General features: G+C 38.9%; 1 protein-coding gene across 10 annotated transcripts in view; it reads right to left on the bottom strand.

Moving 5' to 3' along the window:
* Positions 1-386: 386 nt before the first annotated feature.
* plecb (plectin b) overlaps positions 387-22933 on the bottom strand; it is a 113757-nt gene continuing 91210 nt past the window's right edge. For 8 of the 10 annotated variants that reach the window (XM_079470307.1, XM_079470306.1, XM_079470299.1 and 5 more), the window contains exons 24-34: positions 22376-22533; positions 18686-18861; positions 18415-18553; positions 17545-17901; positions 15878-15961; positions 15667-15771; positions 15381-15479; positions 9558-12896; positions 1944-8785; positions 1353-1454; positions 387-1249 (exon numbers count right to left, since the gene is read on the bottom strand). In XM_079470307.1, coding sequence (XP_079326433.1) covers positions 2693-8785; positions 9558-12896; positions 15381-15479; positions 15667-15771; positions 15878-15961; positions 17545-17901; positions 18415-18553; positions 18686-18861; positions 22376-22533 — 10550 coding nt within the window. In that variant the 3' untranslated portion in view covers positions 387-1249; positions 1353-1454; positions 1944-2692. The remainder of the gene's footprint in view (positions 1250-1352; positions 1455-1943; positions 8786-9557; positions 12897-15380; positions 15480-15666; positions 15772-15877; positions 15962-17544; positions 17902-18414; positions 18554-18685; positions 18862-22375; positions 22534-22933) is intronic. The other 2 variants (XM_079470301.1, XM_079470302.1) reach the window with 1 other exon arrangement.

Genomic DNA, 22933 nt, shown 5'->3' with positions numbered 1-22933 from the left:
CTTTATCTGTTTTGAGTCTAGTTAGTTTCTACTTAGGAATCGGAGTTTGCCTCCTGTTGGTAAATGCTGTTACTTATTTCACCATTGACAATAATGTAACAAAGAATCCTACTTAAACTAATATTTTTGTGTGTGTCTGTGTACAAAACATTTAGGCATACATCTGTAGAAATTTTTTTTTTGAAGATTATGAGAAACATTTCAATTAATTGATGAACTAATTACAGGTATATTTTACAATTTGTTTATATATTACTATAGTACTTTAGTTATTTTGATTCATATTGTCTCTTGTAGCTCCAATTAAATTTTTATGAAGTTACTCCCTTCATGTTTGTCTGGGGGTTTTGCAAATATTTAACCAATTAAAAAAATTTAAGAGTTGACAAGCTTTGACAGGACAGTGTTTAATCATTTAAACAAATGAAGTGCCATTTCCTGTAAAGTGGCAGTATTGGAAATACAGAGTTTCTGTCTGATAGCAATGCTGATGTATAACTGGATGATCATTTCATGATAAACACACAGTCTTCCAATATTGGAACTGATATTTCCAAAATATATTTATTACACTTGAATATTGTATTATCCTTAAAAACACATTCATTATCACCATTATGCAATGAAAAGAAGAAAACTGTTCATCCACGAGTTAGTATTTTATACACTCATTTAATCTTTTCTATATATTCATAACATTAAAAAAATCTATTCTTCAACTTTTAAAGCAAGTTAACAAAACATGCAAAACAAATATGTTACATAAAAAATAGGTACTTTCAAGAGAGCGCTCAGAATAAAAAAAAACAAGGCAAAGAAATACTGTAGATAGCCAACAAATGACAGATACAAAAAAGAAAAGAATTTAGGCACAGAAATCTTTAAAATGACAAATGATTTTGACCTAAATCAAATGAACCTAAGTATATAGTCAGTTAATGATGCATTTTTATCTGTATTACGTAAAAATATGAAATCTCTCTAAACGTGTAATACAGAGTATGCATGTCTAATGCATTATTTCTAATTTGAAATATTTTTTTAATAAACCCTGCAAAGGGGCTGCAAAAACTGCATGTAAAATCTCAAGTCAATTTCTCAGTTGAGGTGGATTTCAAAATACTAAAGGATCAGTTCACCAAAGTAGCCGTTCCTGGTATGATATCCAAGGCTTCAAGGTAGCCCTAGCCTCTAGTGTCTTCATGCAAATGGTAGATGCAATGGAAGGAAGTAAAGTCTCAGTGAGGATCTATAAGCAACATAAAAAAACAATGAAGCAACAAAATTAAAAAAGCCAAGAAAACAGTAAATGTGGGGAAACAAAAACATTCTATGAATCAAACAGTATTTACCTGAATGTCTGAGGATGCGAGCTGCTGTTGAGCATCATTTATCTCGTGATCCAAGACCAAATGTGCAGCATCGCTAAGTTCACCTCTATTAATTGGTGACCTCTGTTGAAAAATGTGACATGGGACAATTTTTTTTATCTGGGTCAAGAAAGGTCTACAGTAGATACAAAGCAAATACAGCCACAGAGACCACTCCACTTTTGCCTTTAATCAGGAGTGGCAATTCCAGTCCAGTGTCTGTTGAATATCAACAAAAACAAACCTCTGGAGTGATAAAATTACCCAACAGCAATATGAAAGATGCCAATTTCAACTTTCTGAAAATAAAATTGTTCATTTGGAATTTGCAAGAAATATTGTCACTAGTCTACCGAATTTAGTCAAAAATATCAGATTTTACTTAAACATAAATGAAAAAAAGGAAAATAATTTTGGAGTGGTTTTTCAGCTGTATAAACTATTCACATCACTATGAAATATTTGAATAAACCACAGTATACTTCTAACACGGAAGAACATTAGGTAGAACAGTGCAAGATAAGATCAGTGCTGTCTTTAAAAATGAAGATGCATTATATTTGTTCAACTTACAAGTAAAAAATTCATCCAGATCTGTTCAGATGTTATGAATGTGGAATGGATCAGACATCTGAGACATCTCAAATCTTCACTGGACAATACACCACTGGAGGACTGACAGTGATCTTGTTCTTGGCATTCAGGAGCAATGAGTTTTGCAAAGAACTTGGGATATGTATTGGACTTTCTTAACAGTAAACCCAGCTGATAAAAAAATGGCTTGTTTATACTAGCAGTTCTCTCTTTCTTTAGTGTTTATGTTTGTGTGTATTGATTTCTGGACATTCTTGAAATTCAAGCCATTTCTTGTCAAGCTTCTGGTACATTAACCTGAAACTACCTCTCTTATAGTATGTAGAAATGTATGCTACATGAAATATTAAATACAATCTTTTCAGTATTGGTTAAATGATATCAGAATGTAATTAGCAGTGCTCTTAAAATGTCCTTAAATCTGATGGTGTATTTAAGTATAAAAATAAAAAGGTAAATATATCACGTTCTTCGATGATCTAAAGGGAACTACAATAATCCCAAATTAGATAACAATGATTAGAGCTAAGCAACTAATTGAAAGATTGTAGGTATCCAAACTACATGAAAGATAAAGATACTTGTAGTTTTTGCAATGCGTATCAAAAATGCAGGGAAAAATAAAAGCACTCTTTTTATGTATAATTAATAACTATGTAATATGTAAGTGTAGTGTGTACTAAGCTGATATAAAGGAGCATGTTTGACAGGTCCATTGTGAGGTCAATTTAAAATCTGCGGCTGTAACTAGAGGAAGTGTAGGAAGCTGATGAAAAGTTCATGTTGAATCCAGAACCCGTAGCATCAATGCTTCCTCTTCTTGAACCAGACCTAGAGCCTGTCCTGGACCCAGACCGAGAGCCAGAGGCAGATGCAGCACCACTGACGTTGTAGGGACTGTAAAGACCTTTACTGGACATTGATGATGCTTCAAGAAGCCTAAGGCCAGATCCCTCCTCAACCATGCTTCTTTCCATGGCATCTTTGTAGGAAATCTTTAGTTTGGTTTTAGGACATGTAAGGTATTTGGTGTAAGCACTCACATCTCTTAGCTTTTGGGCAGTACGACCATCAATTGAGCCTTTTCGAATTGCCTCCTCTAGAGAAATTCGTCCTGAATCCTCTGGCTCGATAAGGCCACCAGTGAGATACTGCACCTCAAGGAAACGCTGTCCTGCTTCATAATAAAGCCAGCCTTTTTTGAGGGCCTGTGCAGCAGACATTTTAACTTTAGTCCGAGGATCATCAAATCCATTGAAAGCTTTCTGGGCTAGGTTGAGTCTATCAACCATTATCTTATCCACAAGTCCTTTCTCTGTTGCTTCGCCTACTGTGAATTTCTCTCCAGTAGATGGGTCCAATATACCACCGGTGCAAGCCTGTGCCTCTAACAGTCTCTGGCCAGATATAGAATCAACTAAGCCCCTATGCATGGCTTCAGTGATTGAAACTTTTTCTAGACTGTCTGTATCAAGAATTCCAGCCACAGGACCAGTCTCCTCTGTTGGATCATTCCATATAGTTGCAGGAGTTTTAATTGAGGGTATGGGGCTCATTGGATAAGAGGAGGTGGATCCAAAGGAGGAGGATCGGGAACGGAAACCTCCCATGTTCCCACATAACATATCAGCAAATTCTGTGATTGAAAGAGTGCCAGAGCGGTATTGGTCAATTGCAGTACGATCAATAAGGCCTCTTGCAATAGCATCATCAATGTCATACTGTCGACCCGACCTTCTGTCAATCAATATGGACTTCTCTACCCCATCTGATGATGTCATTGTAATTTCTTCCCATTCACATTCTTGTTCTGAAAGTTCAAGATATGTCTGATGGTCAATTAGCCCTTTGTGGTAGGCTTCATACACAGACATCTCTTTGCCTGAATCAGGATCTACGATGACAACTCTGCGTTTACGAACTGAGGATTTGGAAGAAGTCTTTCTCTCATGTTTCTTTTCCTTAAGAAGCAGGAGCACGAGACCTGTATCCGGATCTATAATACACCTCTCCATCAGTTGCAGGTAAGTGAGATTTTCTTCTGTGTTTGGGTCAAAGAACCCCTTGGTGTCATCTGATGGGTCACTAAGGATTTCATTCATCTCCTCATCAAAGAAACCTCGGTTGTAGGCCACTTCGACTGGCAAGCGGTGACTCTGCTCAGGATCAATGATTCCACCAGTGGCGATCTGAGCTTCCAAAAGACGAATTCCATGGTCTCTTAAAATAAGGCCCTTTTTCATAGCTTGGAAAAGTGAGATTGTTTTGCCTGTATAGGGATCTCTGTAGCCAGTCACAGCTCTCTCAGCTGACAGGAGCTTGTCTTTGAACTCTGGACCCACAATTCCCATTTTAATGGCTTCATTAACAGTTAACCTGAGGTTCTTAATCGGGTCAATGATATAACCTGTGGCTGCTTGAGCTTCCAGCAATTCAAAAGCAGTACCTGGCCTGATCATATTCTTTTTCATGGCTTGGTAGATGGATAGTCGGTCTTTGGTGGACTCCACGTAAACACCAGCAATAGAACTTGAACCCTGAAGATAATTCCGCAATTTACTGCTTAGCTCATCCATTGTTAAAAGTCCCTCATTAAGTTCAGTGACTGTTTGTTCATCAATGACCTTGGAGAGGAGCAACTCCTCTATTGTAATGTCCTTTCTGATACCTTTGAACAACAACCTTCTGTCTGATAAAGATAACAAATAGAGCCCATTTTGGTCAAGCTTGCATCTTTTAAGAAGCTGAGCATATGAAACCTTGTCATCAGTTAATGGGTCGACATATCCTTTAACCTCATCTGCCAGCCTTTCAGTTGTCTCTTTGTTAATGTATCCACGTTGTGTGGCAATGTCTGCTGGTAGATGAAAGTTAAATTCTGGATCAATAATTCCACCTGTAGCTGTTTGAGCTTCAAGTAGCCTTAGAGCATAGTCCTCTAGTACCAGTTCTTTTTTCATTGCCTGGAATAGGGAGATAACCTTCCCACTATATGGATCCTTATAGCCGGTGACTGCTCTCTCGGCAGACAAAAGCTTGTCGTGAATTTCTGGCCCAACTACACCCTTGCGCACTGCTTCATCTACTGTAAGCATCTCATTCCTGATGGGATCAATGATGAATCCAGTAGATGCTTGAGCCTCTAAAAGACAGACTGCTGCATCTGGCTTTAAGAATCCTTTCTTCATTGCTTCATAAATGCTGATCTTGGAATTTGAATCAGTCACCACACCAGCAACACTACCAGTACCATACAAATACTGTTTAACACTCTCCATTGCCATTACGTCGCGCATAGTCTTTTTCTCCTTCTTCAACAAGTTGTAGGTCTCAAGGTCAATGATGCGGGCATTATAGAGATCTTCAGTGGTGATTTGGCGTCGTCTACTGCTGTTGCTCTGAATGCCTCCACCTACAACAATTTCCTTCTGCTCTAGAATTTCAATGATGATGATTATCATCCGTTCTTTTGTTATTTTTCCAGAACGATATTCCTCTAGAAGCTGAGTCCTCTGCTCCTCAGGCAGTAGATTAGAATTCATAACATCCCATAGTGACATAGAACCCTGGCCTTCAATGGGTAGATCAATCTGAGTAGTAGACAAATCACTTTGGGTTTGTTCTTCACTGTAAAGGTAAGTTTTCTCCACAACTGTTGGGGCCTGTGGTTTAGAGAGTTTTAACAGATTTAATCCGGTATCAGGGTCTGTCATACACTTGTCTTTCAATACTTTGTAAGATATGTTCTCATCAGTGGCAGGATCAGAGAAGTACTTGCTTTCAGTAATGCTGCTGGCTAGCTGCTTGCTAAAATATCCCCTCTGGATTGCAATATCAATAGGAACACGGTGACTGTTTACTGGATCAATAATTCCACCTGTTGCCAATTGTGCCTCCAAGAGTGGCATGGCGTGTTCTTTTAGGATAAGGTCTTTCTCCATGGCGTGGTGTAGGGAGATCTTGTTGCCTGTAAATGGGTCTTTATAGCCAGTGACAGCTTTTTCAGCAGAAAGAAGTTTCTCATGAAGCTCAGGACCAACAATCCCCGCTTTAACAGCATCATCAACACTGAGAAACTCATTTCTCAAAGGATCCACAATGAAACCTGTGGCAGCTTGAGCTTCAAGCAAGGCAATTCCTGTGTTCTGTCTGAGGAATTTCTTTTTCATTGCTTGGTAGATGCTAGCTTTCTCCTGTGCAGGTTCAAGAAAAACTCCAGCAATGCTTTCAGAGCCTTGGAGATATTGGTGGATCGAGCTGTTTTTACTGATCTCTTCTGGAGTATTTTTGCCTTGTTCCAGCAAATCATATGTACATTTGTCAATGATTTTAGAGTCAAACAACGATTTTGCTAGAACGGGGGCCCTGAGACCTTTAAAGCACTTCTCTTCTGGTTTCATGTTCTCTTTCACATTAATTATTTCAATTAAAATCTTTGTAATCTTTTCAATTGTAATTTTGCCGGATCTGTATTGCCTCACTAGGTCAAGCCTCTGCTCCTCTGTAAGATAGTTAGAGATGATGAGCTCCCATATGGTTACTTTTTTCCCTTGGAACGGTCCACTCTGAACCTCAACAGTTGACTGAGTCATTGCATCTTTGGTTTGAGCCTCAGTGTACTTCAGCTCTTCCTTGGCATTAATGGCTTGCTCAGACAAAGGCAGAAGCTGAAGACCAGTCTTTTTGTCCGTTATACATCTTTTAAAAAGCTGTAGATAAGTCACATCTTCCTGTGTATTTGGATCAAAGTATCCTTTAACATCATCAGTTAGACTGGTCAAAGACTTGTGGGTTGCATCATCAAAACAACCCCTTATGCAGGCAATGTCATGAGGAATACGATGACTTTGAACTGGATCAATAATGCCCCCTGTTGCTAGCTGTGCATCAAGAAGTCGAATACCCCGATCTTTCATGATCAGATATTTTTTCATTGCTTCAAACAGAGAAATTGTTTTTCCAGTGTATGGATCTTTGTAGCCTGTGACAGCTCTCTCAGCAGACAGAAGTTTTTCATGAAGCTCTGGGCCGACAACACCAGCTTTGACAGCTTCATCTACTGTAAGTTTTTGATTTTTAATAGGATCAACAATGTATCCTGTGGCAGCCTGTGCTTCTAAAAGATTTAGAGCGAGCTCAGATCTCATTATGTTCTTCTTCATGGCATCATGAAAAGACATTGTTTGTTTTGTGGAATCAATAATTACTCCTGCAATGCAGTCTGTGCCCTTCAAGGCACTGTGCACATTCTCCATGTCAGAAACTTCCTTTATACAGAGTTGTCCCCTTTGCAATTTGTTGTAAAGGTCTTTGTCGATAACTTTGGATTCAAACAGTTTTGAGGCAGGAACAGGTGCTCTGAGGCCTTCAAAGGCAAGTTCATTCTTTTTCTCTTTCTCTTCTGCCACAGTTAGAACTATTTTGATGATTTTTTCAACTGTAATCTTTCCTGTTTTGTATTGACGGATAAGATCTTTTTTCTGGACATCTGTGAAGTACTCTGAGTTTATTATTTCCCATATGGTGACAGTCTTTCCTTTAAATATTCCAAATGGTATGGATACAGTTGTCTTGTCAAAAACGTCCTTCGTTTCCTCATCAGTGAATGTTCTGGCATTTAAAGCAGCCTCATCTGAGATGGGCAGAAGAAGTAGTCCTGTTTCTGGATCTGTAATACATCTTTCCATTAGCTTTTGGTATGTAGTATTTTCTTGGGTATTTGGATCATAGAATCCTTTCATATCATCTGAGGGATTCTGTAGGATTTTATTGGTGGCTGTGTCTAGCTGACCCTGCTTACAAGCTATTTCAGTTGGCACACGGTGACTGTTGAGTGGATCAATAATGCCCCCTGAAGCTATCTGAGCATCCAGCAATCTAATGGCATGATCCTGCCCAATGAGACCCTTCTTCATTGCTTCAAAGAGTGAGATCTTTGCTTCTGTGTATGGATCCTTGTAACCTGTAACAGCTCTCTCTGCAGACAGCATTTTGTTGTGAAGTTCAGGCCCAATGAGACCTTCTTTTACTGCTTCGTTGACGGATAGTTTTTTGTTTTTCACTGGGTCAATTATGTAACCAGAGGCTGCCTGGGCCTCCAGGAGCACTAGACCTGTCCCAGGAGCAATCTTTTTGTCTTTGATGGCTTGATAGATAGGCATCTTTTGATTTGGATGAACAAGCAGGCCACTAATGCAACCCTTACCCTTGAGAATTGTTTTAAGTTTGTCTGTCTTGCTGAGTTCTTGCACTGTGGTTTCCCCCCTCTGCAGCTTATCATAATCCACTTTGCTTAGAAGTCCTATGTCAAAAAGTCTGCTTGCATGCACCTTCTCGCGAATGCCATCAAAAGATAATGCAGGGAAACTGTCAACCTCCACAACACTTTGTCCATTAAGGACTCTTTCGCTTTCTTTCACCTCAGTGACTTTTTGAGCAACCTCCAGCTGCTGAAGTTTCTCACGCAGTTGCTGGTTCTCCTCAGCAAGCATCCTCTCTTGTTCAAGCTTTTTTCTCTCAAGTTCTTGCATTTCTTTTTGCTTGTTGAGCATCTCTTGTTCAGCCTCTTTTTGTTTATTTAGAGCTGCATCCAGAGTGGCCTTTAGTTTAATTTTTTCACCCTCCATATGTTTTCTCTGACGTTCCTGCTCGTCTTTTAAGTCTTTTGCTTTTCTGACCTCCTCTTCAAATTGGTTCTCTAACTTCTTTTTTTCATCCTCAATTTGTTTTTCTTTTTTCAGCAGCATGTCCTTTTCTGACATGAATGTCTGCTGTAGAATTGTTTTCTCCTGTTTAATTTGCTCTTGCTGAGAATTTGCCATCTATAAAAAAGAGAAAAACAATAAAAAGAATTAAGACAATAAAAAATATTTTAAATTGTTTTAGATTATCTTTATATGTGTTAGCACATGTAGTTTGGTTCTATTCTTTAGTCCGGACCAAAAAGAACAATACAATTTTGTCTTTTAACAATGAATGTACAACATTTTTAATACAGAATATACTAAATTGGACCTACAGTCATAAGGATAAGGTAACAACCTCAGTGATCAGCTTTTATCATATATACTTTGCAATAAAACTTAAACATTTAATCAATGTTGTGTACTAGCTAAAAGTGCTAAATATTTGCGTGCACATGGTGGTATTTTTTTACTAGCCAAGAAAACAGGAATAGCTCATAAAATGTTTTAAGGAGTCAAAACAGTGCCAGAAATCCATCCATTGTACACTAACAAGCACTGTGTGACTTTTAGGGCCCCCTCTTGTTGTTAAATACTGTTTCTGCTTTGTTTATGTGTTTGTATATATTTCAGTCAAACCGCATGATAGATTATTTGGAAGTGAACCAGCACTTTCCTTTTCAGGGCTTTTGGTCCAATTGTTTGGTATCTAGCAAGGATTGGATGGAAGTACGTATTCAAATGAACGTAATTGCTAATAGAGCAATTACACCCATTTGTTTTAATCGAACCATACCAGCCAAGTGTGAACACACACTAAGTTAAGTAAAGGGTTGTTATGATATGGTAATGTTAGTTTTCAGAGAGAGGGGGTTAACAAAGACAATTTAAGACATGTTTGACACAATACCTCTTTGGACTTTTTCTGTAACTCCTCAGCCTCATTTTTCAATTTTGCTTTCTCTTTCTCAAGTTCAGCAATGGCTTTGCGCAGTTCATCTGCTTCTCTGTCACTGCTCAACCTCTTTATTTCAGTATTTTTCTCTTTGGAGGCAAGTTCTGTAGCATGAAGCCGGGCACTGATCTCATCTGCTTGCTTTTTGAATTTCCTGGCTTCCTCCTCAGTTCTGGACTGGGCATCACTGAGTTGGGAAACCTGAAGTCTGAGTTTCTCTGCCTCAGCTGTTATTTTCAGCTGTCTTTTGCGCTCAGCTTCTAATGATTTTTGGAAACATTCAGTTTCCTCTTCAAGTCGTTGCTGCATTAGCTGTTTGTCTTCAAGGAGCCTTTGAGCTTGCTCCTGGGCAAGATCTTTTTGTCTCTGTAACATTTCTGCTTCAGCTCTAAGTTTAGATGCCTCCTGAATAGCTTGCATCTTTTCTTTGAGCATCTTTTCAGCAAGTGTTCTTTGTTCAGCAAGATCAGCTTCAGCAATGTGTCTCATTCGAGCAGTTTCCTGTGCCTCGATGCTGAGTCTGGCAGCTCCTTCAGCAAGCTTTTTCATGTTTTCAGCTTCCTCAGCCAGAAATTTTTGAGTGTTGTCCTTGTCCTTCTGCATAAGACGTTGGTTCTCCTCTTCAATTCTGAGCTTAAGTTTAATAAGCTCCTCCATTTGAATCTTGACTTTGAACAGTTCATCCTCTACCTGGGACTTCTGTTTAACAGCATCACTGACCTCATCCTTAAGGCGATGAAGATCTTCATCTAGGAGAGTTTTCTGTTTATCTGTGTCATCCAACCTCAACTTTACTTTAGCAAGTTCTTGCTCTACCTGAGATTTTTGCTTAAGTGTCTGCTCTGCAATTTTCTTGTGCCTAGCCATCTCTTCATCTGCCAGCTGTTTTTGCTTCAGTGCTGCTGCCTCAGCCTGAGCTCTCTTTTCTGCATCAAGCTCTGCCTCTTTTCTGAGCCTCTCAGTTTCCTCCTGGGCTTTGGCTTGATGCCCTGCCTCGACCTCAGCAGCCTGTCGTTGAAGGTCTGCCTCCTCTGCTTGAAGGCGGAGTGAGGAAGCCTCTCTCTCTGCTTTTTGCTTGGCTTTTTCAGCCTCTTGTGCAAGCTTTTTGGCTTTCTCAAACTCTTCCTTGAGCTTTTTCTGCACCAGGCTGTCCTCTTTCTGTTGAACAAGAACAGCCTGGACTTGCTGCTCAGCTGAAATTGCTTTCTCGGCAGCCTCTTTGGCAGCACGTATTTGTCTCTCAGCCTCTTTATCAGCATCTTCTTTCTGCTTTCGGGCCTCTTCTGCTCTCTTTTTGAGACGCTCTACTTCTTCTTGAGCAGTCTGGCGCTGTCGAGCAGCTTCCTGTTCTGCCGCAGTAATTTTTTTTAGTTTTTCTTCAGCTTCCCTTCTCCTGTTCTCCTCCTCAAGGGCAAGTTTGCGGAGCTTCTCAGCTTCCTCCTCAGCCCGTAGCTTACTTAGTTGTGTTTCCTCTGCAATGTTCTTCAGCTTGTTGAGTTCAAGCTCCAAATCAAGCTTTCCAGATGAAGCCCTCTCAAAGCTCAGTTTTAAGATACGAATCTCCTCCTCAACTATTCTTTTCTGTTTAAGAGTTTCATCTACTATCGATTTCTGTCTTTCCAATTCGGTTTCGGAGGACTTCTTGAGTTGTTCTATCTTCTGTTCAATGTCTTGTTTGTGCTGGCTCGCCTGGTCTTCGAGTGCCTTTCTCTGGTAAGCCTCATCCTCTGCGTTTCTTCGAAGGCGTTCATTTTCTGCCTCTTTTTCTTTAAGTGCTATCTCTGCTTCTGTTTTTAAGCGGGTGGCCTCATTAATAGCAGCTAGTTTCTCTTTAAGAATTCTCTCTGCTTCTGCTCTCTGTCTCATTGCTTCCTCCTCAGCCACATGTCTCTGCCTCTTTGCCTCTTCAGCAATAGCACGGAGCTTGGCTGCTTCATCTGCGAGGTCCCTCAGTTTAGCAGCTTCAGCTTCGAAGAGTTGTTTACTTTTTTCAGTGGTAGACATGCTATCCTTTTCAGCCTTTGCTTTCATCTGCAATAGAATCTCCATTTCACTTCTAACCATGGAAAGCTCGTCCACAAGCTGCTTTCGTTGTTGCTCTGCTGCACTGACCTCATTCTTAAGACGATACAATTCATCCTCAAGCAAGGATCTTTGCTGCTCTGCATGTTCAAAATCAGCCCTCAAGCGGATAAGCTCATGCTCTGCGGAAAGCTTTTGTTGTGCTGTGCTCTCTGCCAGCTTCCTTTGCCGTTCCAGCTCTTGTTCGGCCATCTCCTTCTGTTTCAGGGCAGACTCCTCAGCTTTGGCACGTTTTTTGGCCTCCCGCTCTGCCTGTTCCTTCTGTTTTTCAGCATCTTCCTGTGCAAGAGTTTTCTTGTGGGCCTCTTCCTCTGCCTGGAGCCTTAGACGAAGAGCTTCATTGGCTTTTTGCCTCCATTTTTCAAGTTCTTTCTCAGCTTCTTCTCTTGCCTTGTCTGCCTCTTCGTGTTGCTTTTTGAGACGTTCTGCCTCCTCCTGAAGTTGAATGACAGTCCCGTGCTTCTCTCGCAGTGACTCCTCAAGTTTGGTTGTCTTTTCAACAAAGGACATACGTTTACTATCCAGCTCAGTGGCGGCTGATTTCTGAGCTGCTTCTTGAGCAAGTTTGTTTTGCCTGTCTTTTTCAAGCTCAGCTTGCTTCATGTTCCTCACTGCCTCTTCTGCTTGCATCTTAAGCTTGTCAAGGTCGTCCAGGGCTTTCTGTTTCTGCCTAGCAGCCTCCTTTTCTGCTTCAGACTTCAGTTTTAATTCCTCCTCTGCCAGGCGTTTCTTTTGGGTTTCTTCATTAACTTGCTTGTGAAGTTTCTCAGCCTCCTCCTGAGCTGCCTTGCGAAGTCTATCTGCCTCTGTAGCCTTGTCCCTAAGCTGGTTCAGCTCATCCTCCGCAGTGGACTTCTGTTTCACTGTGGTTTCAAGCTGAAGTCTTATGATGCGGATCTCTTCCTCTATTTTTCCCCGGCTAAGCAGAGCCTCCTCCACTTGCTGACTCTTTGATTTGATCTGTTGCTCTGAGAGGTTTCTGAGCTCATGAAGTTCCTGCTGGATGTTGTGTTTCTGCCTTTCAGCATCCACCGCAACAATCTCTCGTTTGCTAACCTCCTTCTGCATCATGAGCTTGAGTTCATTTGCCTCTTGCTCCGCTTTGGCAATGGCCTTGGCATGAGCTGCAGCTAGCTGCTTCTGTTTTTCTAACTCTGCCTGCATCTCAGCCATTTTTTTACTTTCTTCCTTTTTAAGTTTCTCAGCAGCTTTCTGTATTAGTGGAAGTAAATGGTAAAGAAATGATTAGGGTTAAGCATTGCTGGCTGTTAAGTGTTAAAGTTATTGTTTAGATCAAAGAAAGACAAGTTTGCATACATGACATATGGTGTTAAAGTATTAAAGTAAATGAACAGTCAAACATTCAAGCAAATAGTGAGGTAAATTAAGAAATTAATTTGATTATGTTATAATGATTTCTATAATATGGCATAATTAATGTATAGAGATATAAGACATACTTTCAAAACATTCCACAGTCTAACTACATGTCTAACTAAATAAATAGTCGCTTCCCAAAAACAATTTGCTGCATTTCAGTCAGATAAAGCAACTCAAGGTGCTCGGATTCTAAAAGAGATAAATATTTTAGTCGTACTTAGGCCTGAAATTACACTCTTTAAATTATGAAAACTTCCGACACGATTAATACATTGTGTGGAAAGTTATCTGTTTTCCAAAGATATACCATAGCGAAGAGAGAGAAACCAAACGGTAAGATCAACAGATCAATAAAATTTCAATAATACAAGCAAGTACGAAAAAGTTACTTTTAAAAGCATAGTTGTCATGTAATTTAGTTTCCCAGATCCACAGTTAAAGAAATGCAGCAAAGGTGAGGCAAAGGTTAGTGATGGAAATGTTTCTGAAAATTCCACTCCACTCGCTCAATCCCCTTGGTGATTTACTTTTCGCTGCTAGCATTCATATCCTTTGCACACTGCATGAGCCTGAAGCCTGACACTAGCTGCTTATTAATTCAAAGGCTGCGTCCTTCTGAGATATATTAAATGTAAGACCTAATTCTAGAGTCATTCTTACCCTAAAATGTAGTAATGGTTGCTTTTCTAAAATAAAACCTGAAATGCGGTCGACAAATGCGACCTCCAGAGGACGCAGCCTTTGAATTGAAACGCAGCTACATTGCTTATGTAGAAGTGGCTAAAAAAATATTGGCTGTAATGTCATAGAATGACGAACTAAAACATAACTGCTATTTTTTAGCCTACTACCTTAACTGAGACATTTATGCAACAGTTTATTATAAACTGAAAACAATTTAGGCCTGCTAGACACATTATATGACGGAGCAAGATCTGAGCAAGATTTGGTTTACTGGTGAGAGTAAGTGCAACATGAGCGGAGAGTTTGCTTGGTCCACGAGCGACTGACAAAGCGCACAGTCATAAAGCAAAATATCGTGTGGAGCGTCACACCGCTCTGCTTTGCTCACATATGCTCTGTGTAAACTCCACTGTCATCATAACCTTATGAAAAAAGGTTACGTAAAACTAAAGAGACAGCATGTCATATGCTTATATCGCGAATGTGTGAGAGAAAAACGATCGCATCACAAGTCAAGTTTAACACTACTAGTGCCTGATAATATAACTGTTTATATTAAATTGTTGTTATATATGTTTATTTTGTTGTATGTTCATTTTTAAGTAGACAATTTGTTGAATGGGTCCTGTAGTTTTGACGCATTTAAAGAAATCGTATGGTCAATTGACATCTGGTGGTTGAGCTTGGTCTCGCAGTCTAAATAAAAAATGGCAAGTTTGGCCAAGTAACGGTTCTTCTTGGATTCTTTTGTTTGTTATCATAAACAATATACAGGAACTCTATTATTTGCTATAATGGCTCTATTAAATGTGTACCAAAAGTTAAGGGGAGTCCACTAACAAGCACACGCGCTGTAACATTTGTTTATGTTGTCACTTTGAAACACAGGGGAATTGTCATGTTGGAATAGAATCCTGTTTAAACTGCTGCTATAAAATTAAAACCACACAATTCTCTAGAATATCAGTAGATGCTGTCAATTTAAGATTTGTACTCATAAAAATGATCACCAAATACACACGAAAACACACTAAAAAGTGAACTATTTAAATTTAGAGAGAAAGGGCAAAATGAAAGCTTGATGGAAAGAAACAGAATTATAATGGAAATGGATACCGGAATGTGGATATGGAATTACCAGAGCATAGTAAAAAGTTTTACCTCTTTAGAGCCCAAAAAAGATCAAGCAATCATCAAGACAAAGCACTGGCAAGCAGTTAAGAAAAGCAAAGAAATCAAGGGTTAGGGCGTGAAAGACAGTGAGAGAGAAGTCTATAAGAAATTGTGTTGGTTGTACAGTTATAACATTATAGCCTGCTCTGTTAAAATGCTTTATTATATTTTACTATTTTACGACGTGTTCTTTAAGAAATGGTGAAGATTGTATTTAAAAAATGTATAACATATTTAACCCTTTTTTTATCAATTTGAATAGGTCGCTGCAGACTCTTTACAGACTCTTCCTTTCAGCTAGTCTGAAATACTTACAGCTGTTTGTTTTGATACAACACAGAATAAATGTCTAGTCACCCATTAAGTATATGTAAGTGATGTTTCTTTGATAGCTTGGGTTGGTTAAACTTAATATGTTGGGTTAGTCTAATATGATTAGTGTGGCTTGATTTCACGCACCTCTTCCTCCTCTAGACGGCGTTGCGAGTCTGTGATGAACTTAATGTATTGACTGGTCAATGTCATCAGTTCACTATAGCGAGTCCTCAGAGTTACATACTAAGATGAAGAAGACAAACCATGTCATTTAAAAACATTCAATAGCATTAAATGGCATATGATGCACGATTGACTATTTTACAAGAAAGCTTAATAATTGTACATTTAAAAATAAACAGCACAAAATTACAAATAAATAAAAAAGAACAACAATGCATGTGTAAACTATTATGACTCGACTCCTTACCTCTTGAATGATGTTATCTGAGGCAGATTCCATCTTGTTTTTCTTCATAGGAGACAGTAAGGGTTCGACATGAGCTTTATAAGCAACCAACTGTAGTTCATAATCCTGTAAGTAAATACATAATAAATGTTTCCGCGCTCAACCACAAAAAGTTTAAAAGACAAAAACAAACAAAAACACAGAATATACATATCTGCTCTTCTGCCTTTACCTTAATAGTATCAATGTAAGCTTTGGCATATTTCTGACACTCATCCACTTTCTCTTTGTTTTTCTCGATCTCCTCTAGAAGTTTCTGTGAAAAAAACTCAACAGGTTAATCATTGTACTGCTTAAAACTTCTAAAACATGTATGTGCGGTTTCCTAGACAGTGGATATATTAGGCCTGGACTAGGTTTAAGTATATGAAGACATTTAAGTAGTATTTACAACGTGCCTAACAAAAAACACTCCGTATTCCGTTGTTAAGTGGTGACGTAAAGAATACCTTTACATGGTCCCAGCATCTTTTAATATCAAGCGGGGCTACAACTTAAACAGCTGTTTATGAGCATGGTTTACTCATATTGCATATTTAAGCTAAACATTACAGTCATCAGACTCACGGAATCTCTGACATCCATATTTGAATAAATTATTTAAAAAAAATCGCTGACTGACTGACAGATAGAAGATAAAGGATGGATTGTGGTTTTCCGATAGTTTTATAGCTCGCCATGAGTGTATATTAGCATTTGTTGTTGTTTGCCCATGTCATCTTATTGAGCGTTTAGACCCGGAAACAGTATATGACCTTCCATATATGGTGGTGCCAGGCTTAACAAGCAGATAGGGTCTGTGAGCTGTCTCATGGTCTATCACTGTCTGTCTGTTCAAACAGCCCTTATGTCTAAATTACATTTATGATCTCTTAACCTTTAAATGCATACCTCGAGTCTTTATGACCTGGGGCATCTATCACTACCCTCCCCCTCATTCATCTTTTTTATATTTTCAACAATTCAAGGCAAAAATGTAAAATAATATCGGTTTTATAATTATAAGGTAAAAAGTGTATATGGTCACTAAATACCTTTTTATGTTTTTTGCTTGTTTTCCCTGTGTAAGTGTGGGTGTCCTTCATGAGGAGTAACTAAACCGGACTTAGGTGTGTGGGTGTCTGTGAATGTGTGTTTGTGTCTGTAAGTGCCCTGTAATGTACAGGTCATCTATACAGCGTGTACTCTGCCTGTGACCCAAGATGCCGGGATAGGTTCCAACCCTCTGCTGACCTTTTATAGGATAAGTCTGTTTGGAAACTGAATAAATGGATGGATGTATGGACTGAAATAATTTGATACAAATGCTGCAGTGCTCTGACTATTGCGGTGCCTGAATTATTAGTGTGTAACTTTAACCTTTTACATTTTAACAGCTTTTGATGACAACTAAAATATATAGTAGGCGAAAATGAGTATGCTTCATAAATAGTCCGAAACCTAGAATTCTTAATGTAAGTGCCAATAAGTACATTTCTCGTGACTAAATTATGATTTTATCAACACTCAAGTGTGGGTTGTTGTTAATACGTCATAGGTAAAAGAGCACACGGGTAACATGACCATAAACCCCATAAATGTATTCATACTTCTCCCACTCATACTGTATAAAACGTAGGTAACCAATAGGTAGGTACTTATTCAAATTCAGTACGTACTGTCACAGTATGCAATTTCGGACGCACCCCAAGTGTGTAAATGCTACTTCTTCTGCAGCTCATTCTGCAGTTTCTACGCGAGAGCGCCCTCTGGCTTTCGGATGTAGCATCATTTTACCGTAATTTATTGAGAATCTGTGTATAATAAGTGCACGATAAATCGTCTGCAGTCACTAATTACCTTCTCCTGTGCCAGCTGTTCTTTCAGTGTTTTGCTGTCAACGATAGGCACTGCCTGGATCTTCTCCTGACGCTGTTTGGCATCTGCAATCCAGCGGATAAGCCAGTCATAGCTCTCCCTGTAGTAGCCCAAATGACGTCCCAGCTGTTCCAGCTCACGCTGACGCAGGTCGATCTGGGCAAATACGGCACGCCATCGTTCCTGCAGGCTGCTCTGGAGCTGTCTGTAGTGGTCTAGCTCAGCATCCCGCTCTGTGTGAATCTTTACCATATGCTGACTGACCGCTGTGGCTTTGGACAGCTCGCCCTCCATACCATCAATCACGGGCTGTTGAGCTTTTGCGTCCACATAGATTTTCTGTGACAACGGAGAAAAACAATGAGATGATTCCCGAAAGAAAATTAATTTCAGTAAAGGAAAAACTGTCATCAAATTTCCACACTTTATCGATCTTGATTGCATATAACAGTTTTGCTTTAGGACCCACATTTTCAATGAACATTGAATGGCACAGTACCAAAAAACGTTTACTGCACTAAAGAAAACATAACTTGACAATTTAACTTGTTTTGTTTTTCTTGTAAAAAATATGTAACCTGAAAACAAATTTAAAAGTTAAATAAATGGAAACAACAAAGTTGATAATCCTGAATATTGTTAAATCTTGCTTTGCACTAAGTGTAGTGCTCAATGTAGTACAAACATCGGTAGTTCAATTGGTAAAGCATTTAGCCAACAGGCCAAGGTTTGATTTCCAAGAAGAAAACATGCTGACGAAATATACTTGAAATCACTGTGAGTTGTTTTAGATAAAGGTTTCTGCCAAAAGCATTAATGTAAATTTTTACCAGTGGGCACAGCACAGGTTACCTTGAGCTCAGAACAGTAGGTCTCCACTTCCTGGATATTTGAAGGAACAGTGTGAACCTCACGCAGGTGAGTCTCATATTTCTTTACAACATCTTCAGCTCCCTGTGTGTTCTGGATCACAAGTTCTATAGTCTTAAGCCTGCAGAGAGAAGTTACCTTGAGTTCTTATGCCTCTTTAAGGTTTATGAGAATGACAGAAAACAGCATCTTTAAAACTGTGGTAGTAAACAGCAGAACTCATATGTTTAAGCCACAAATACGGCATTCATACTTCTCCAAGTACACAGAGGACAGGTTGTAGGTATGGTCCATCTTTTGTAGGGTGATATCCAGTTCTGAGCGTAGCACTGGAGTACTTGACTGCTCTGGAGAGGCCAAGAGCTCCTCAGCTTTCTTTGCTACATTATCCAGGTTCTTCTTAATACCCTCCAGCTCCCCATGCGCTTTCTGTTAAAATCAGAAACAGAGATTCTCAGAACGTCTGAACAATTACATGAAATTAGTTTTATTGCTGTTGCTCTATTGGTAGATTATAAGCCGCCTTTCCACTGTCGAGCCAAAAGCAGGCGTGCTAGTGCATGCCAGGGTCAGTCACGTTTTAACACTTCCTGGGGCTTGATTCACCAGGTCCTAAAACCTTGAGCCAAAGCGAGCCAACTGTGGCTTGAGGAGTGGTTAGGGTGAAAGGAGGAGATAATCTGAGTCAGAGAGACTGAGGCAGATGTGTCTCACTTACAAAGACAAACAAATAACTGCAAATTAAACTCAAAATTGTCAATTGCTAGCACTGATGTAAAGTTAATACGCGAAAATAAATACAGTGAATAATATTACAAATTTCAAGATTTTATCAAATAAATCATTCTTAATGGTCATATTCTTTAATGATTGTCTGATAAGGGGCATTCACATTTTAACAATAACTATAATGATAGCTATAACCATATTTGCATCCACAGTCCACACGAGTGGACGATAACACTACTGTTATGTTTATTTTAAGCATGCTGCAGTGTTCCCAGTCACTAAACTGAATGCAGATGCTTTATTACTGAAAGTCTTCTCCAATACATGACAGCAGGATGAAGGTGCGCTCGTGTCCGGCATGTAAAGCATAGGCCATATTTTGCCAGCTTGCTACCTGCTAGCACACATAGGCCTACGTCTTTAAGACGTCTTCTAAAGATCTGGAGATCTGGAAAACATCTGCTGTGTAAAAACATCTGCTAAACATCTTAGAAAGAGCATTTTTATTTCATTCATATAATCTTAAACATCTTACAGTCATCTTATAAACGTCTACCAGGTCCGTAGCCAGCCTATTGAAAGGGGAGGTTCTTTTTTTTAAAAGTGGACTTTTTTGCAGTTTTTCTCCTCCTTTTGTATTTAATTATGAGGTTCAAATACTTCATTTTGGTGACCTTTCATGCTCTAATTTGTGCTGGATTAGCTTGTCTGCTGGTATTTTAACCAGCACGCTTTTCGATGCACCTAAAATATTTATTGCATTGTTGTCCAATTTCTTCCTCGTGTAACACTTTTGTCAGTCCATACACAGTTCATAAGTTTAAAGACCAGAATAGATTTAATGAACTTTACTGAAATATTAATAATAATTCTTCTCATCATAATTTCTTGACTCTCTGTCAATGCCTCTTTGCTATGTTTTATTATTATAATCACGATACGTTTATATGGTTATTATATTGTAGACCAGGGGTCCACAAACTTTTTTCTGCAAGGGCCACATAATTCTCCCTGTCTTTAATGCGGAGCCGGGTCGGTTTGTAACAGAAAATTACATGGTTTGGAGGTACTACTTGAATTATTGTGGAGATTTGAAATGTATTTAGGATGCCTCCTAATGGTAGAATAGTTTATTAATAGTTTATAGTTTAGTGCTACTCAAATTAAAAAAGAATTCTTATGCATATTAATTAACCTTTCTCTTTCCCAACCGCTTGGCCATTTTGTCGTCTCTTTGAAATTTTCCGATGGTTCGCGCATCACTTCTATCGCAATGGTACGTTATGAATTCAACAAATAATTAGGCTATGTGAGTAACTTTGCGAAATTTGGGTCTGAAAGCCAAAATTTATTATCAAATATAGACATGATATAAGTGAAACTGTACGCCTATATATTTTTTTTTTTAAATGTCTCATAGAGTGTTCACAGCGAATTCGCGTCATGGGAGGGGCTTCTGACGCTTGCTCAGAGCCCTACTAGAGCAAGCTGCTGATTGGTTAACGCGCCGCGAATTTTCGCCAAAGTTCAGATTTTTCAACTCGCGCGAATCACGCGAACGCTCGAATCGCGCCGCAAGTAGGTCATCGCGTCTTTGCATTGACTTAACATGTAAATCACTCGCGCTTAACGCTTCATTCGCGCTTGGTGTGAACACACTATAAGGCATTGTTCAGAGGGCCGGTCCAAATCTGTGGGCGGGCCGTAGTTTGGGGACCCCTGTGTAGAGCGGATAAATCCTTTTAATTAAAAAAATTATATATATATATATATATATATATATAACCCCTCCCCCCGCATCATTCAGAGGCGATGCTTCTTCACGTTGCTTTGAAAAGTGTATTGAGAGAACTCTCTCTGTCTGCACGCACGGCACACACGCGTTCTGCAACAATAATCATATTAATTTGAAACAGCAACCCAGAAATTTGTCACAAGCATTAATTAAAACAATGATGACAATAATCACATGAAAAAAAAACTACTTAAATTCTGGACCTTTGGCAGTGAGGGGGGGGTTCGTTCGAACCACACCTGCCTACAGGCTTGTCTACTTTTTCATTGTTTTATATGTAAACCAGTGCTTGTTTACAGTAGCAAGTTGATACAGCAATTTCTATTATGTAAAGCATGTCTAGAGACATTTGCATCACGCGCTGTAATTTCTTTCCTTCAGAAGTTGCCAAAAACGCTTATGTAATTTTTAACCTTTACTTCACACATGTACAAATATTATTGTTGTATTGCTTAAAAGTGAATATGAACTTGTTTCCTTGGCAGTATTTGAGGTCTGAAAAAATACTGAGAATCTTGTTGATATTTTGACATGTTTCTCCAGTTTTCACTTTTTGCAAATAAAAACAATATTACAATATTCATGGCCCAAGCACCGAGGTGCAGGCCAGAGGCCTTGCACTGTAGGTGCACAGCCCTATTGTTTTTGTTCCATTTATTATTATTATTATTAGGCCCTGAGCACCGAGGTGCAGGCTAGAGGCCTTGTAGCGCCACCTTTGGGCAAAAATGTGTGGGTTAGTTTTACCGACAGTTACCAAACTTTTTACATATATTGTTCTCACCAAACCAAACAACAGTCATGAGCTCTGTCCAAAAGGAAGTCAGCTATTTTGACAATGGCACATTGAAGATTCTAAATTATGAATGGATAGTCGATATCTCGAATGGCGAGGCAATGAATGTATGGTGAAGTGTTCATACCTACTGCATGCATTGAGTGACTTTGATCAAACGTGAGATGTATGTTTTTTTCATGGCATTTGATCACATTGATGTAGCTATGATGAGTCCCAGGTATAGGGCCAGCGTGGCAGGAAGTGTCTCATATCTACAGCATACATTGATCTATTTGGATCTTAACTAAATGTTCCCACTGTGCATTGTTTTCTAATAGCCAACATGTAGTGGAGGCACAGTAGTGCAAAGTCCTGACATTGCTGCTCGCAGCTATATTTTTATTTGAAAATTTGGAGAAATATTGTTAGTCATTGTACCTAAACACATACCTATAAATAGTACATCTCAAAATCAGAAAAACTGATTTTGAAATGGTCTTCACATTTTTTCCACAGCTGTATATAAAAATATTCTGTATATATAAAGAGTTTTACTTCAAAACATTACTTCAACTATAAGTAATTAATCAATAAATAAAACAGATAATTATGTATGAGGAGAGCATGATATTCTTTCATACCCTCTGTTCAGCAGCCTTCTGGATGCAGTCTCTGAGTGGATCCTCATTTAATGACTGTCGGATACGGGTCACAGTGCGAGAATCACAGTCCTCAATCTGCAGCCGTAGGCTTCTAATCTGAGTGATGTAGTTCTTACAGATGGACTCATTCTGCTCACCTGTAAAGAGATGAGACTTCTTGTTAACGTTTTCTCAACACACAAAAAGAAAATGAATAGCCCATGTATGTCAAAGGCACATGTTTCTTTAATCTGTGCACTGCAGCAACATTCCTGGCACTCTGTTTGTTCAGACACATTCACAATTTGTGTTAGTACATGAATCTCTTTAGACCATGCTCAGGCAACTACTAATTATAATAGCATATTTTCTACTTAAAATGTTGGCATAAAAAGTGAAGTAAATGGTTTGTGAGATTCAACATAGAGATTCAAAATGACAGTCTTACGGATATAAAGTAAATCTGTTGACAACTATACCTTTACACCGGTGTCAAAAATGTCATCAGATAACTCGTAATGTGTGCTTTTTATTAAGAAATATAATCATGTACAAAAT

Source organism: Barbatula barbatula (assembly GCF_947034865.1).
Source record: "Barbatula barbatula genome assembly, chromosome: 12".
Taxonomy (NCBI): domain Eukaryota; kingdom Metazoa; phylum Chordata; class Actinopteri; order Cypriniformes; family Nemacheilidae; genus Barbatula; species Barbatula barbatula.
Note: the sequence above shows the minus strand (reverse complement) of the source record. Positions and strands in the feature narration are given on the sequence as shown.